Here is a 13,888-nt window from a genome sequence, read left to right on the forward strand (position 1 = left end):
TCAGTTTTTGTTCTTTTATATTAAGAATCAATGCATTCAATTAACAGTAGGATTGAAAAAGGGGGATTATAGTTTGGCAACATATGGACAGCCAGAGGGGTGTGTGTGTGTGTATAGTACAGAAGAAAACTCCTAATAATAATAATGCCCAAGCCTCCCATTTAAAGCAGATTCCTACATCCTACACTATTCCCAGGTTCCTGGTCCCAAAATGCAAGGTACTGCTTTTCATACTTTAATACTTTAAGTTTAATGTTTATGAATAAACATATTGTGTTCTAAAACTTTATTAAGGAAGGTTTAAATGTTCATATTTCATTTTTTTAAAAAACAATCAAGTTGTTATATGGGCTGATGACTGTTGAGGTAAGATTTGGAAAAAACCTACAGCAAGATGAGAAAGCTATGTTACCAAGTACATCATTTTAGCTGATATATTTGTGAAAAAGTAGTCTTCTACAAAGCGGTAGTCAAATAACATCACAGCGGTCATGGAAAAACATACTTCAACAAACTACAAGTATCAAGTTTCTTATTATTAGTAGCCTTGAAATTAATGGAAATAACTTCGGACTAAGTCCTTTGAGGCTTATTGTCATCATCTTTAGAGCATGTTTATGCAATAAATTGTGCCATAATATTATTGGGCTAATGTAATGTTGAAACCCAAACTGTGTCCTAACTAAAATCTTTAATCATGTTTTTTGTAGGGTTACTCACTTAAACTTTGACAGGAATGTCCAAATGGGAGGAGGGGTTTTCCAATCTTCTTCAGGCTTTTTGTAATAGCTCCAATTCCTCAATGATCTAACTGCCATCTTTTAACATTTGTACTTCTCTCTCTCTCTCTCTCTCTCTCTCTCTCTCTCTCTCTCTCACACACACACACACACACACACACACACACACACAGCTCCAGCAGTCCATAACTGGCTATGGTTTTGCCAAGTCTATCATGGCTTGGCATGGTATGTTCTAAAGAACACGTACGTGTGTGTGATTCCATACAAAATTCTAAATAAATCATAATAAAACAAAATATAATCTTGCCAAATCTAGCATATAAAACAAATAATTCCACACAATCCAGATGACAAGACATTCAAAAGGAAATCTACAAGCCAAACTCTATTATTTCCCAGTACTTTGAAGTAGTGATAGAAAACTGACAATTGCTAAAAACACCTTAAACATTTGCTATAAGTAGATAATTTTACACAGTAATTAATTGATCTAGCAAGTACAGACCTCAGCAGGGAGCTCTTTGTTCAAATATCCAGGTCTACTGTTTCTACTTCAAGTTCATAGCATATCAACATTGTAGAAGTCACTAGAAATTCCAGCATATCTCTCATCAGCATAATTTGGAACAGAAAATATTCAGATTGGCAATAATAAAGAGTTCTTGTATCTATCAATCTATTGATCACCTGGCAATGTTTGATGGGTGTTTTAGTTCTGAGTAGGAGAAGTATGGGAGAGAATCCCATTGTACAGATCGTTTTCATTCAAGTAGTCTTGATGTTTGGAACCAATAAGGCATAGGTCATCAGTAGGCACTTGTTATGACACTCCCTCCAGAAGTTACTTGAAAAGGCCAATATAATGATACTATTATAGGCTTTTCTGCAATATCTGGCTGGCCATCGTGGGAATCTAGGCAGATCTTTGAGCAAAATACAGAGTGTCAGTGTATTTGAAATAGTATTACCTGGAACTGTATCTTTCTGACTTGAAACCAAATCCTTAGAGGTGTTATAAAGATCTATGGCATAAGATCAAAAAGTTGATAATCGGATTGTTGATATTTTCCCAAAGAGTCTTTTCCTGCTGATATCTAAACTTCACTTTTCATGTTTAGAGCATGGAATTTCTGTATGAAGAAGAAAATCCAATTATATCAGAGCTGCAATTATCTATGGAGATTATTTGCACACACTGCAGCAATTAAAATGATCACACATGTAGAGCTTTCACATGCCTAGTTATGAAGAATTAATTTTATTGTATAAGAAGAATAGAATGGATTATATCCAACAATATACACCTGTGAACAGGAAACTTCCGATCTGATAGAATTTTTCCACTACTTGAAACCAGGATAAGATTATCTGTCTTCCCCAGATCTGCTCTTGATGGTAGGGGGATTATCTGGAATAATAGGAGAAAAGTGGCATTGAGGCTTCAGAAAAAGTGGGAACTGAAAAATTCTGTAGAAGTTCTTTATGTCAAAATTCACATTAATATCACATAACGCCAACCAAATAAGGATGCATTATCTACTTTTTCTACAATGTCATAGAGAGGAAAAATGGGTTATTGAAAGGTTTTTCAAACAATTGTCTTAATCATGGCGATTGGCATTCACCATGCTTCTATCTATAACTATTTCAAACTGTTTTTTTATTTGACAGGCATGTGATATACTTGGAAATGTAGAGGCTTCCCTTAAACTTCTTAACTCTAAAGTTTTCAGCTTGCCTATTTTGGTAATAAAACATGAGGAACTACAAAAAGAAATTAAAAATGGATCAGTTGATGCTCTTCAGAAGGGACAAGCCTTGCTTAGCAAACAAGATGCACACAGGTAAGTATAATATGTAACTGGAGAGCTCCACATACATTTAAAAATGCCTCATAGATGTGAATCCCTGTTGGGAAGTTATGCTTCCCCCAGCGGTTGTTAAATAGTGTTGAAATGAAGTCTTAAAATAGAGAAATTCGAACCTGGGCTTCTAAGTCATTGCCCTCATCCAAATCCATTTATGATAGAATCAGGTCCAGAGAGATCCTACAGAAATTTGTTTTGGTGTCCCTCAAAGCCCTCCCAAGTGATTTTTTTCTAGATTTTCTCAAGCCAGGGCCAGTGATGGTGAAGGTTCCGGGCCTCATTATTATCAGAAGAATTAGTGCCTTAGTTTCTGTGCCATAGGTGTTGCTATCAGCATGAGAAGCAGTATTTGGAGCCAACATAAATGCCTGGAAATGGTTATATATCATAGATGCTGCTATAAGTAAGAACAGTAGCATCTGTATGGGAACATCTATGGCTATCCTGCCAGCCCACTTCTGCTTGCCCACATAAGCTTAGAAGAAGCAGAACTCCAAGTGGCAAGAAGGAAAAACTGATGGAAACTGCCCTGATAGAAAACAGGACTGTTTAAAATGACCATTCTATTACATGGTTCATCAGTACAATGGAAACAAAGGAACAGCTGGTTTTCAATTATATTTAGTTAAGGTACCTTATTGTTATTCTGTTCTGTACTGGAAGAAAGAAAATTCTGCCCATCACTAGTTCAGAATCTTTCCATCAATCCTCATTTGGCGGGGCGGGGGGGGAGCAGGGATTGTGCTTTCAGCTCAGCTTTCCCAGCTGTACTTTTAATCTGAGCAGGGGCTTCCAGAACTAATGAAGTTCCAACTGAGAATGCAATTTTTCTTTAGGCACTCAAATGATTTTCATGATCAGTATTAATATTTTAATGGAGTTTGTATTGCTATTTAATTTCACAATATTTTGCCAGAGAAAATTTCTGTCGTAAATTAACTGAATAAAACAATTCTCTCCTTATGTGCAATTTTCCTATCCTAATTGTATGTGGAAAGCTATTTGAAGAGGACTATCTTGAGTCTTTGCATTATTATAAATCCTGGAGCACCCTGGAGCTCAAATATTTAGAATGGTTGTCAGTTCTTTGCCACTTGACTGTGTGCTAATTTTTGTTTAAAACAACATTTTAGAATAAGTGTTACTTAAAACACACAGAGAGAACATTCATTGTCTGTAAGAAAATGTAAACTCTTTATAGCTAAAATTTGGATCTGAAATAGAAGCAGTTATGGATTTTTTTAAAGTTGCATTTTAACTTAGGACCTGATTTTGATAAATCTATCTAAATGGGGTACTACATTTGTATATACAGTATTTAATGTTCTCACAGTATTAGGCAATACTAATTACTGTATGTAGCATATAGTTAATTTGGGAAATGAGAATTAGAATCAAATCTATATATCTTAACCTCTCTTTTCCTATGCATTCCTTATATTATTGTTAGACTTTTTAAAATAGAGCAATCTTAAATAATTCTGATATAAAGCATTAGAATGTCTGTCTGCCTGCCTGTCTATCTATCTCACTGTCACTTACCATGATTTTAGTTAACCACGATTTTATTGCACTTTCAGTTCTTGGATGATTGAGATTCAGGAAAGGATGGACTACATTGAGAAAAAAGTAGATCAGCTGAGCAAACAGTTCCCTGCTCATAAAGAATTTGCCTCAAACAAGGAACACCTAACCACTTCCTTAGAAGATTATCTCAAGAAGGTATACAATAATATGCTTCTTAATAACAAGCCTCTATTCAACACATTCATTAGCAAATGATCTGCCTAGATGTTCACTTATTACAGAATACTAGAATGAGATATTAAAAGGTGCATATAAACATATTTCAAGTTGCCCATAAACCTACACATACCTACATTTATTTCTTTTTCTATCACAAGCATACCTGCAATGGAAAGGTTCCATATAAAGAACAGTATAGGATTTCTTCTTCTGAGGTTGGACAGGTCAGATTTGCCCTTCCTCACCTCTTCAAGGCTGGCTCTTTCCAGCATTGGCAAACCTCAAACGGAGCTACTGAACTTCAAAAGGGAGTGTGGGAGTTGAACAGGGTCAAAGCAGGAAGGCTTTTCCCTTTCTCCACCATACTTCCAACTCAAGGGTTTTATTTCCACCCGAACCTGGCAGGATGATAGGGAAGCTACTCTTCTTCATCTACTCATCACTGGCAAGATGCTGCATTGGCCAGAGGAATAAAATTGGTCAATTATACTTTAAGCACTGAAGAACCTGAAATTAGCAAATCCATTAAAAACAGTCTTAAGTTAAACATTGAGAATGAGCTCTGCCATTGGTTGTGAGCCATCACCAACAGAGAATAAGGTACTGTATCCTGCTCTTCTTCCCTGTGATCTCACATGGAATGGCTTGAAAATTGCTCTCAGAGCTCACAGTGGGCAGCAAGCAAGATGCCATTTCTTCAAATTACAGGCAAATGTCGGGAGTACTTTGCAAGCAGGTGTATCGCTTTTGAGTGTATTCTTTTTACTAAGTCCATGCACTAACTAAAACACGTCATGGTTATAAAATCAAAACTGCCTCTGATAACAATTTGCAAAAACAGATTTTCAAACAATTGGAAAATCTTTGAAATTTAATCAGGGATGATTACAGCCCAGGTTTTTTCATCATCTTGCATCGTGCAACATAATTTATAGGGGATCTAAAGGATATTGCCTCCCTTTTTTAATCCTTTCAAAAATCATTTAAGGAGAAGTTGAAATAGTTATATGATTTTTTAAAATTGATAGCACTAAGACCACTCCATCTGGAGGTATTCTTAAAGTATTCCCTAATGGATCACACTATATAAAGTTTGATGCTCAAATTGACTCTAGCATTTGATAGACACAGGCTTTTGGAATAAGCAACATTATGCAGAGTGCAGAAAAGGAGTAAGAAATATAAAGCCGAAGAAATTGAAGGCCTGATTTAAGAAAAAGAAACATAACTAAAACTAGATTATGCTCACACAATTCACTATATCTTTCCAAATTTTCTATTCTTGCAAACTATCTGTGCTTACACCATGTCCATACACTGCTTCCTACCTTCCTTTTTGTCCTTTAAACTCCCATCTTTCTTATTTTCAGTAACTCATGAATTCTATCCAGTCATGATTTTATAGGTATTCCATTTCCCCTTGACCTTCAAATGTCTGTTTTACAACTGTATCCTTGTTCATTCTATATGACCTACCCACCACACTGCACTTCTTTCATGCTGATCACTTACTTTCGTATTCAGTTCACATTCTCTCTATCTTTCATCATAAATGTTCAATCATGCTTTCAGATATAACTTAATTCCTTTGCCATGTACTGTATATGCACAGATTTATTTACTTATCTAGACTATGTATTCAAAACATTTAGAAACCCAAGAATAAATGAGAATGATGATGGTTTGACCAGAATATGATAAGCATATTCTGGTCAAACCATCATCATTCTCATTTATTCTCGGGTTTCCATATGTTCCAGTCACCTTTTTTTTTTTGCTCTCTTGTCACGTTCCCACCCATCAATTCATGTCACCTAGTAGAATTTTTTTTTCTGTTGACTGCATTAATTCAGAATGTTGCACAGTTTTTTTTCAAAATTCATATGGGGTTCTCCAATTACCACCATTCAGTGGAACATATCATCGAACTACCACCAATGTTCATACTTTCATATGCACTTGCAACAATCTAGATGACACAAATTCATACTTTCTGACTTACATTTCAACCCATTTCATTCATACGTAACCTTCCCTTTCTGCATGCATTCGTCAGTGCCACTCCACAAGATAAAAACATTTTCGTTTAAATCTGTTACATCCTTATTCATTTCCCTTAGCTCCACAACATAAAACACTTCTATTTTACTTTCTGTTATTCCATTTGTTAATTCTTCTTACACTATAAATCATAGTCTTCCACATTATGGTTGTCACCAGATGGGCCCATAGATATTGACTTGGATCACCCATCATAGCTCTGATCAACTTAACCATAGCACCTATAATTTGATAAGAAAGGTATAGATTAAATTACTAGCTTTAATCAGACTGCAGCACATTCAGCATTCCCTGCAAATGGCCAGTATGCCACAAGTGCAACTGAAGCTCAGTTTTACTACAGGCATGGTCACATTGTTCTATGCAAGCTGGAGTTTCTAATCTAAAGACTACTTTGCAAACCAACGTACAGCTAATTGCATTCCACCAACTGGGAGAGGTATACGTAGTATACTTACTCACACTCAAGATACATGCAGCTGCTTATATTATGCATGGTATATGTATGAGCCATTATATCTTAAAATCATATTGTTATAGAATTATAAATGAAGTTTATATAAAAAGGGAGGCAGCTTTCCAAGAAGAGAAGCCATTCTGGAATATTAACCAGCTTCATAATTTTTAAAATTGCTTCCTCCTGGCTAATAATACAGCAAATTTTATGTATCAGAATGTGATGAGGGAAACTTAAGGAAAAAGATGGCACACTCATAGGACCATATTATCTTAAAAGACCTTAAGGAAATTGTCTCACATTACAATTCCTCTACTGTTGAAATGCTTTTACATCAATGTCCTTTATTTTTTCAACTGCTGTTGGTATCTGTTTAAATATAAAGGCATCAACAAAGATTCAAAACATTGGTCCAGTACTCTCAGCGGCAGTAAATCCGGGATCATCTGTTCCTGAATCAGAAGAAGTCCTGAACAAATATTTAGAGCTGGCAAATCAAACCAAGGTCTGACACGCTTGCTTTAATATCATCATTTTTAACTGTTAAATCACATGCTCATAATATGGGATTTTCTTAGAATTTTGCAAAAACTGTTATTTCAACACCACCACCCTACTCTTATTTGGGCTGATTTTAAACTTCTAAGATCAAAAATAATATTAAGCACATTTTGTTTTTATAAACATTGTAATGGATTTCTCTAAGTTTTGCTGTACATTATATCCTGAATACAGTATATGGAAATAATATACATATAAAACTGAGCTAAAACTACTGTTCATAATGAATTTCCAGTATGGAAAGTGTTTGGTGTGCACAAAATATGCAAGTAGCAAGGATGTTTGTTGGGGGGGGGGGCAAAAAAATCAAGGTAGCAGCCACCACCACATGATTGAAGCTCTCCCCCTTTTTATGTATGTTAACATGCAAGAAATGGAAGAGAGGCTTCAATTATATGGTCATGGCCATCATCTTGACTTTTTTGACTCCTCTTCCCCATAGACACTCCTGGCAACCATCCTTCACAGAGCTTTCCTGCTAATTAGCACTCTTGATCCTGACTTCCAATTGCTCCAAAAGACCTTCCAAACTTTTTGTAGGATCCCAAAAGGGCTTTGGGGTCAGCAGGCTTTTCAAACTGATGGTCAGGGTTCATCAGCAGCTTAGAGGAAGGTCACAATTTTTTTTTTAAAAAAAAGATCAGTCTTGCGTGGGAAAAGTGGGAGCACAATCAAAACCCGCTCCAGACTTTGCTCCTCACTCTTCCTGGTGCAACTGGCTGTGCTCTCACTTTGTCTTGGTGAGCCCACGGCAGGCAGTTGCAAATGTTGAGAATGCCTGTGATCTAAAAATTACAGTTTAATTATTGAATATAAGTGTTATTTTTATTTCCTTCGTAACTCTAACCACAATTATATTGTTTTATTCATGGGGGGGTACATGCATTCTTTTATATTTGGAGGGGGTGGTATCACAGAGTCTGAGAACTCCTTTTATGGGAAAGAATAAAATTAGGTTTAGTATGTAAACCATAATAGGATACATTGATATACATTCAATATCGTGATAAGATCAAATGAAAAAAATACTAATAAGAGCAAATGAGATTTGGGTCTCTATATAATACTCATACTTGTTTAATAACTAAGTTAGTAAATCTTGAGGAAATTGTTTAATTTTCAAAATGTTAATGTAATTATTTTCCTCTTTTATATCACTGTAGGAGATGGCCAATGAACTAGAATTGGCTGTAAGAATTTGTAAGGAAATGGAAGAACTAGAAACCACAGAAATAGCAGTTTTTTCAAACAAAACTGAGCTTTTAAATGAAGAACTGGTGACACTTAACAGAAGTCTTTACTTAAAGCTTGAAATTCTGAAGCCATATGTAGCATTTTTAAAATCATCAGATGAGGTACTTACACATATTTTGCTAGAAGAAATCTACAGTATGATTTTCGGGTCCTTCCTTGCACAGGAAAGATACCAACATTTGGTGACATCTTTAGATATAATAGAACAATGTTCAGAATAATGTTGACCCTTCCCTGCTTGAAATCAATGTGTGTCCAACCTGATAGCAAAGAGTGAATGAGAGAATTGCGGATGCCTCCATGTTATTCTGTGCTCTCTGACATAATGAAATGAGCAGCAATTTGCTGGCTGATGCAGTGAACTGATTGTTATTTTTGTGGTGGCTGTTGCAATGCTCACTAGGATGGGAGAAACTGGTCTCCAATAGAGCTTGTGGGAGCCCATTCATAGGTAAAAAGTACATGTTTAGTGGGAAGGATCAGAACCAGCATGGTTTATTTATCTGTCGTTCAATGTATCCATCCCAGCCTGGTGACATCCAGATCATTAGGGACTATGTTGGCCATGATGACTGGGAAGTTTGGGAATCCAAAGCTGCCAGGACTTGGAAGTATGCTCTAGGGTATTTTAGAACTTCTTCATTAGATAGAATTAGATTAAACATTGAATTAAAGATAATGGGTAATTTTTAAAAAGGTGAAATTGTTCATATGATCTAGCATATAACTCCCTCTTAACTCACTCCTCAAAAAAGGCAACACTATGTAAGAGTATTCAGTTGTCAAACTACTGCCCCAAATAATTATTTCATAGTCATTTTGAAAATCATCCAGCACATTACTCATTTAGCAGAAGTCAGTGAAAGTGTGTTTTTGCTAAAACCTTCTTAGAAGACAGGAAGGGAACTTGTGGCTCTTCAGATGTTGCTAGATTCCAGTGTCCATTAGAACCAGACAGTATGGCCAAGAGTTTAGGATGCTGGAAGTGATAAAACTACAGTAGAAGAAAATCACAAGTTTTCAGTCCCTGCTTTAGCAGAGCAATTTCCAGAGAAAACTGTGAAGTAATGTAACAAAAATAATAGTCAATCTAAGAGAAACAGAATAAATTTGGTAAGGTATCCTCTCAGGTTTAACTAATTTTATTTGCAATATATTTAACCAAAAGTTTTTTAAAATACATATTAAGTTCTTGCCTTAGCTTTTTAAAGTCTTATTTACTTCAGGGAAGGGCTTCAAGGATTCTGTAGGTGCAACTCAACAACCAAAGAATGTCCATCATAAATGTATAGGAGACATTAATCAGGTTGATTCATTTCTACCCCTTTAGGTTGGAAGTGATGCTCAGAAGCTGAAGGAATTCTATACAAGTGAGCCTGCAGAAGACGCTGAAACTAAAAACGAGGCCTTACTTCAATCAGCTGATGTCCAGTGGCATTTGGTTTTGAAGAAGATTCTTTCCACCCAAGATATGGGTCATGACTTTTTAAATTTAGTAAATATGGTGAGGAAATTGCTGATGATTTATAGATACTAGCAATGTTCATTTTCCCACATTCCTTCTAAACTAATCTTGTACCTTTGGGATAAGCCACAATGAGTATAATTAGATATACCTTCCAAGGCAAAGCTAAGCAAGTCATTTAGGGCATATACAGAAGCACTGCTTTTTTAGCCTGGCTTAGTCTGCATGTTAGCCCCATCTAGATTGGGATCATGCTGTACAGAGTTCAGGGGGTCAAATCTTCTCTCCAGCATCCTGTTTAAAATTTGTGTGGGTACCAATGGGAGGTTTGGACTTTTTCCTTTTATTTCCAAATAATGTGTGGATTTTAAGAACCAGAGGACTTGGGAGGAAACATTAAAGCCTCCTTGTTTCTGCATGGTGGTCTTTAAATACCAAGTACTTCCTCTACAGCAAAGAAAAAAAGGGAGGCAGATGCATGATGCATATTAAATACATTTACATTTAGGAGAACATATAGAATTGCATGAAGTTGGAGTTGAAATAAATTTCTGACTCTTCTTGAGGCTAATTCCTATCATTAAGATGCCAAAAATAGTTTGCTTTCTGTCCCTCTCAGAAAAAAAATGATTTGTAAATTCTGTCTGGAACAGGTGAATAAAAATCTCATAATGAATGTGGAAAATGTTGTTCAAGTAACGGAACGTACTCTTGATATTCTGAACAAAGAAAAAGAAGAATTAACACAGCTTTGGGCAAAATGGAAACTTAATATGAATCAAATGAAATCCATCAAACAACAATGTGGAAAATTTAATGAGCAATTTAAAACTGTAAGTGAAATCTACATAACATTTATTCCTAACTCTGTTGTGACTTGATAAAATGGAATTACCAGTTGTTTTAATTTTGTTTTGGGCAGGTCAGAACACCATGTCTTAAGGTCTGAATCTTCTATGGTATAGTCAAGAGATTTGAAAGCATAGTAGCTGAACTGTTTAGACATTCCAGCTTTTCTCCTAACAGTGGTGTGTTTTTCAAAACTAAGAATTTCTTCTACCAATTTTAGGGAAACATGAAATGCGTCACAAATTCCTTCCTGGAGTGTACCTGCAGATCAAATGTGTATTGTGATAATCAAAGCACAAAGAATGTCCAAAAAGCCAGGGGTGGCCATAGCAGGTCAAAAAGTCAAGAGGATGGCAATAACCATGCAATCAAAGCCCTGCCCTTTTCTACATGTGTCATGGTGCATTTTGATTGCATGGTGGTGGCCACCCTCTGCAGACACCCCTGCAAAGAGTTTTACATCAGAAAATATGAAGCCTTATGGATGGCGCCTAGTGGTCAGCCATTTCCCCTGTTACTTCTGAATTCCTCTGGATTCACGAAGGTTTGGACCTCTACCTTTTACTTGTTGGTATTTTTAAGATAGCTTGGCAGATTTAAATGAGCTCTGTTGAGTTAACAAATCTTATTTCAGCTTAGGTGTTTGTAGGACAGATCAGTAAAACAATTTTAAGATGTCAGGAAATAATGTATAGTCAGGTGGAAGGTAGATTCCAAAGCTCGGAAAGATTAAAACAGCACCTATGAGCATTGTTTTCTCCTTTAGCCCCATGATACCAATTTCAGTTCCATTTGGGATTTGGCTTTTTTTTTGCTGAAACTTCCTGTTTAAACATTTATTGTATTTAAAATACAATGTAATTTTAATAACTTCTGGTCTATTCTAGTCCTAAAAATAATATGAATATGAAAGATATAGAGGTTGGCATTAATCTAACATATGTTATAGCATATGTACTCTACTACATGCAAGTTTAATACACATTTTTTATTAAAACCGGTCTCTTCTTGTTACTTCAAATGACTAAATTCTAAAATATGCATTTGCAAATTGTTTTGTGGTGTGTTATAGACAACACAACGCTTAATCATTCTTCAAGAAGCACTCAGATCTACTCTGGCACTTGATCTTGGAAGTAACCTTTCAGTACTTATGGAATTACAAAATAAGTTTAATGAAATGAAACCACAGTTTCAGGTAAGAACATAGATTGAGTATGTTGAAAAACTGTTCTATATGCTTCTACAGATACCGAGAACAATGTATTTTGCTTCTCTATAAATCCTAGGGTAATGCAAGCATGCAATGCTAAATGAAAAACCATATGTTTAAAGACACATTTGGCAGTATGTGGAGCAAAATTTCAGAAGGTATCCAGACTTAAATTAGTAATTGGTACCGCTTCGGCGGGAAGGTAACGGCGTTCCGAGTCGTCATGCTGGCCACATGACCCGGAAGTGTCTATGACAACGCCGGCTCCAAGGCTTTGAAACGGAGATGAGCACCGCCCCCTAGAGTCGGACACGACTGGACTTTACGTCAAGGGAAACCTTTACCTTTACCTTACTGTCCTTTGAGGTCTGAATACTTTTATTGTGCCTAATTCATTAGCAACTCAATGCAGAGGTGGAATACACGTTAAAATTATCAGAGCAACTGAGCTTGAAAGGAGTTCCTGACGTGGAAAAGTCTGGGAAAATAAGTGAGCTCATTCATCTCCATAAGGAGATAAAGGAAAGGATGGCAGAATACGATGAAGTTTTCAACAAGACAGTCAAATTCCACCAAGTCAGAGAGGAAGTAAGTATAGTTGTCTTTATTCTCATGAACCCTGCTGTTTCCCTGTCCCATTCATCTATGTGCACTTTCTCTTACTGTGCTATAAATAAACACCACATTAAAAGAAGCAGCTATTGTTAGGCGATAACTATGATAAAGTATTTCGGGGGCCAAAATCTGGATTAAGAGTCAAAGTTGTCTTGAACCAAGCCTGAATGTTTTGTGAAAGTAAAATTAAAAGATGCAAGGCTAGATGTTAATGAAATATATCTATAATTTTCCCAGCTTGAAGGTCTCATAAAATCAGGAGGACAGGAGATCCTACAAATGAAAGATGCACCAAGTGACACTTCCCATGCTAAGATCCACCTGAAAATTGCTCAGGAGAAGCATGTACATATCAGACATCTGTATAAATTGGCACTTTCTCTTGGCATGGATATACTCTCAACAGTAAAACATCCTGTAAGTAAATATCAGAGCAAGTCCAGAATGGGGGGAAAGGAGTGATTATTCAGGGCATGCTATTTTCTTTCAATCATGGACTATGAATTTGCCACAGTGCCAGAGGTACAACTGAACATTTTGCCATTGCACTTTTTTTAATATTATGGGAGTATACTGGGTGGCTACTACTGTGATTATCTTCTTTAACTAGTATCAGCTAATTGTGTGTAACTTTCTTTGACACAAATGATGACTGGCTATAGCTAATAAACTGGAACTCAGATTAGCGAAAAAGAAGATAGAGTTGATAAAGGGGTTCACAGGTTGAGGTGATATCAATGTTTTATCTGTTCTGGGTAGATTTGCATTCCCCCATAAGCATAAAGTACATGGTTTTGGGTAGAGAAATCCTTCCTTTGTCATATGAGGTACCTTTGACCAGTTTTAGGCTAGACCGTCAACTGCAACCTCTTCGTTCTAATTCCACAGGGCAACCTAAGCTGCTTGTCTCCCATGCTACTCCCAGTCAACTTCAGAAATTCCAGTCTGGATTGCAGTGGGTTGGCAGTCTGTAGTCCGGACTGAGAATGGGCTGATACCCAGTCTGGACTACAGCTACTGCAAGACCTGACTGGTTGTTCCCCTGCTTCTTGCAGG

The 13,888-nt window shown here is 36.3% G+C and overlaps 1 protein-coding gene across 1 annotated transcript in view; it reads left to right on the forward strand.

Moving 5' to 3' along the window:
• Nucleotides 1-13,888, forward strand: part of CCDC141 (coiled-coil domain containing 141) — a 130,423-nt gene that overhangs the window by 72,775 nt on the left and 43,760 nt on the right. Inside the window, 9 exon segments of the mRNA XM_063318120.1 lie at nucleotides 2,415-2,587; nucleotides 4,192-4,333; nucleotides 7,261-7,380; nucleotides 8,600-8,791; nucleotides 10,021-10,194; nucleotides 10,809-10,988; nucleotides 12,077-12,202; nucleotides 12,617-12,805; nucleotides 13,070-13,249. Coding sequence (XP_063174190.1) covers nucleotides 2,415-2,587; nucleotides 4,192-4,333; nucleotides 7,261-7,380; nucleotides 8,600-8,791; nucleotides 10,021-10,194; nucleotides 10,809-10,988; nucleotides 12,077-12,202; nucleotides 12,617-12,805; nucleotides 13,070-13,249 — 1,476 coding nt within the window.

The sequence above is a fragment of the Candoia aspera genome, chromosome 1, assembly GCF_035149785.1.
Source record: "Candoia aspera isolate rCanAsp1 chromosome 1, rCanAsp1.hap2, whole genome shotgun sequence".
In the NCBI taxonomy this organism is placed as follows: domain Eukaryota; kingdom Metazoa; phylum Chordata; class Lepidosauria; order Squamata; family Boidae; genus Candoia; species Candoia aspera.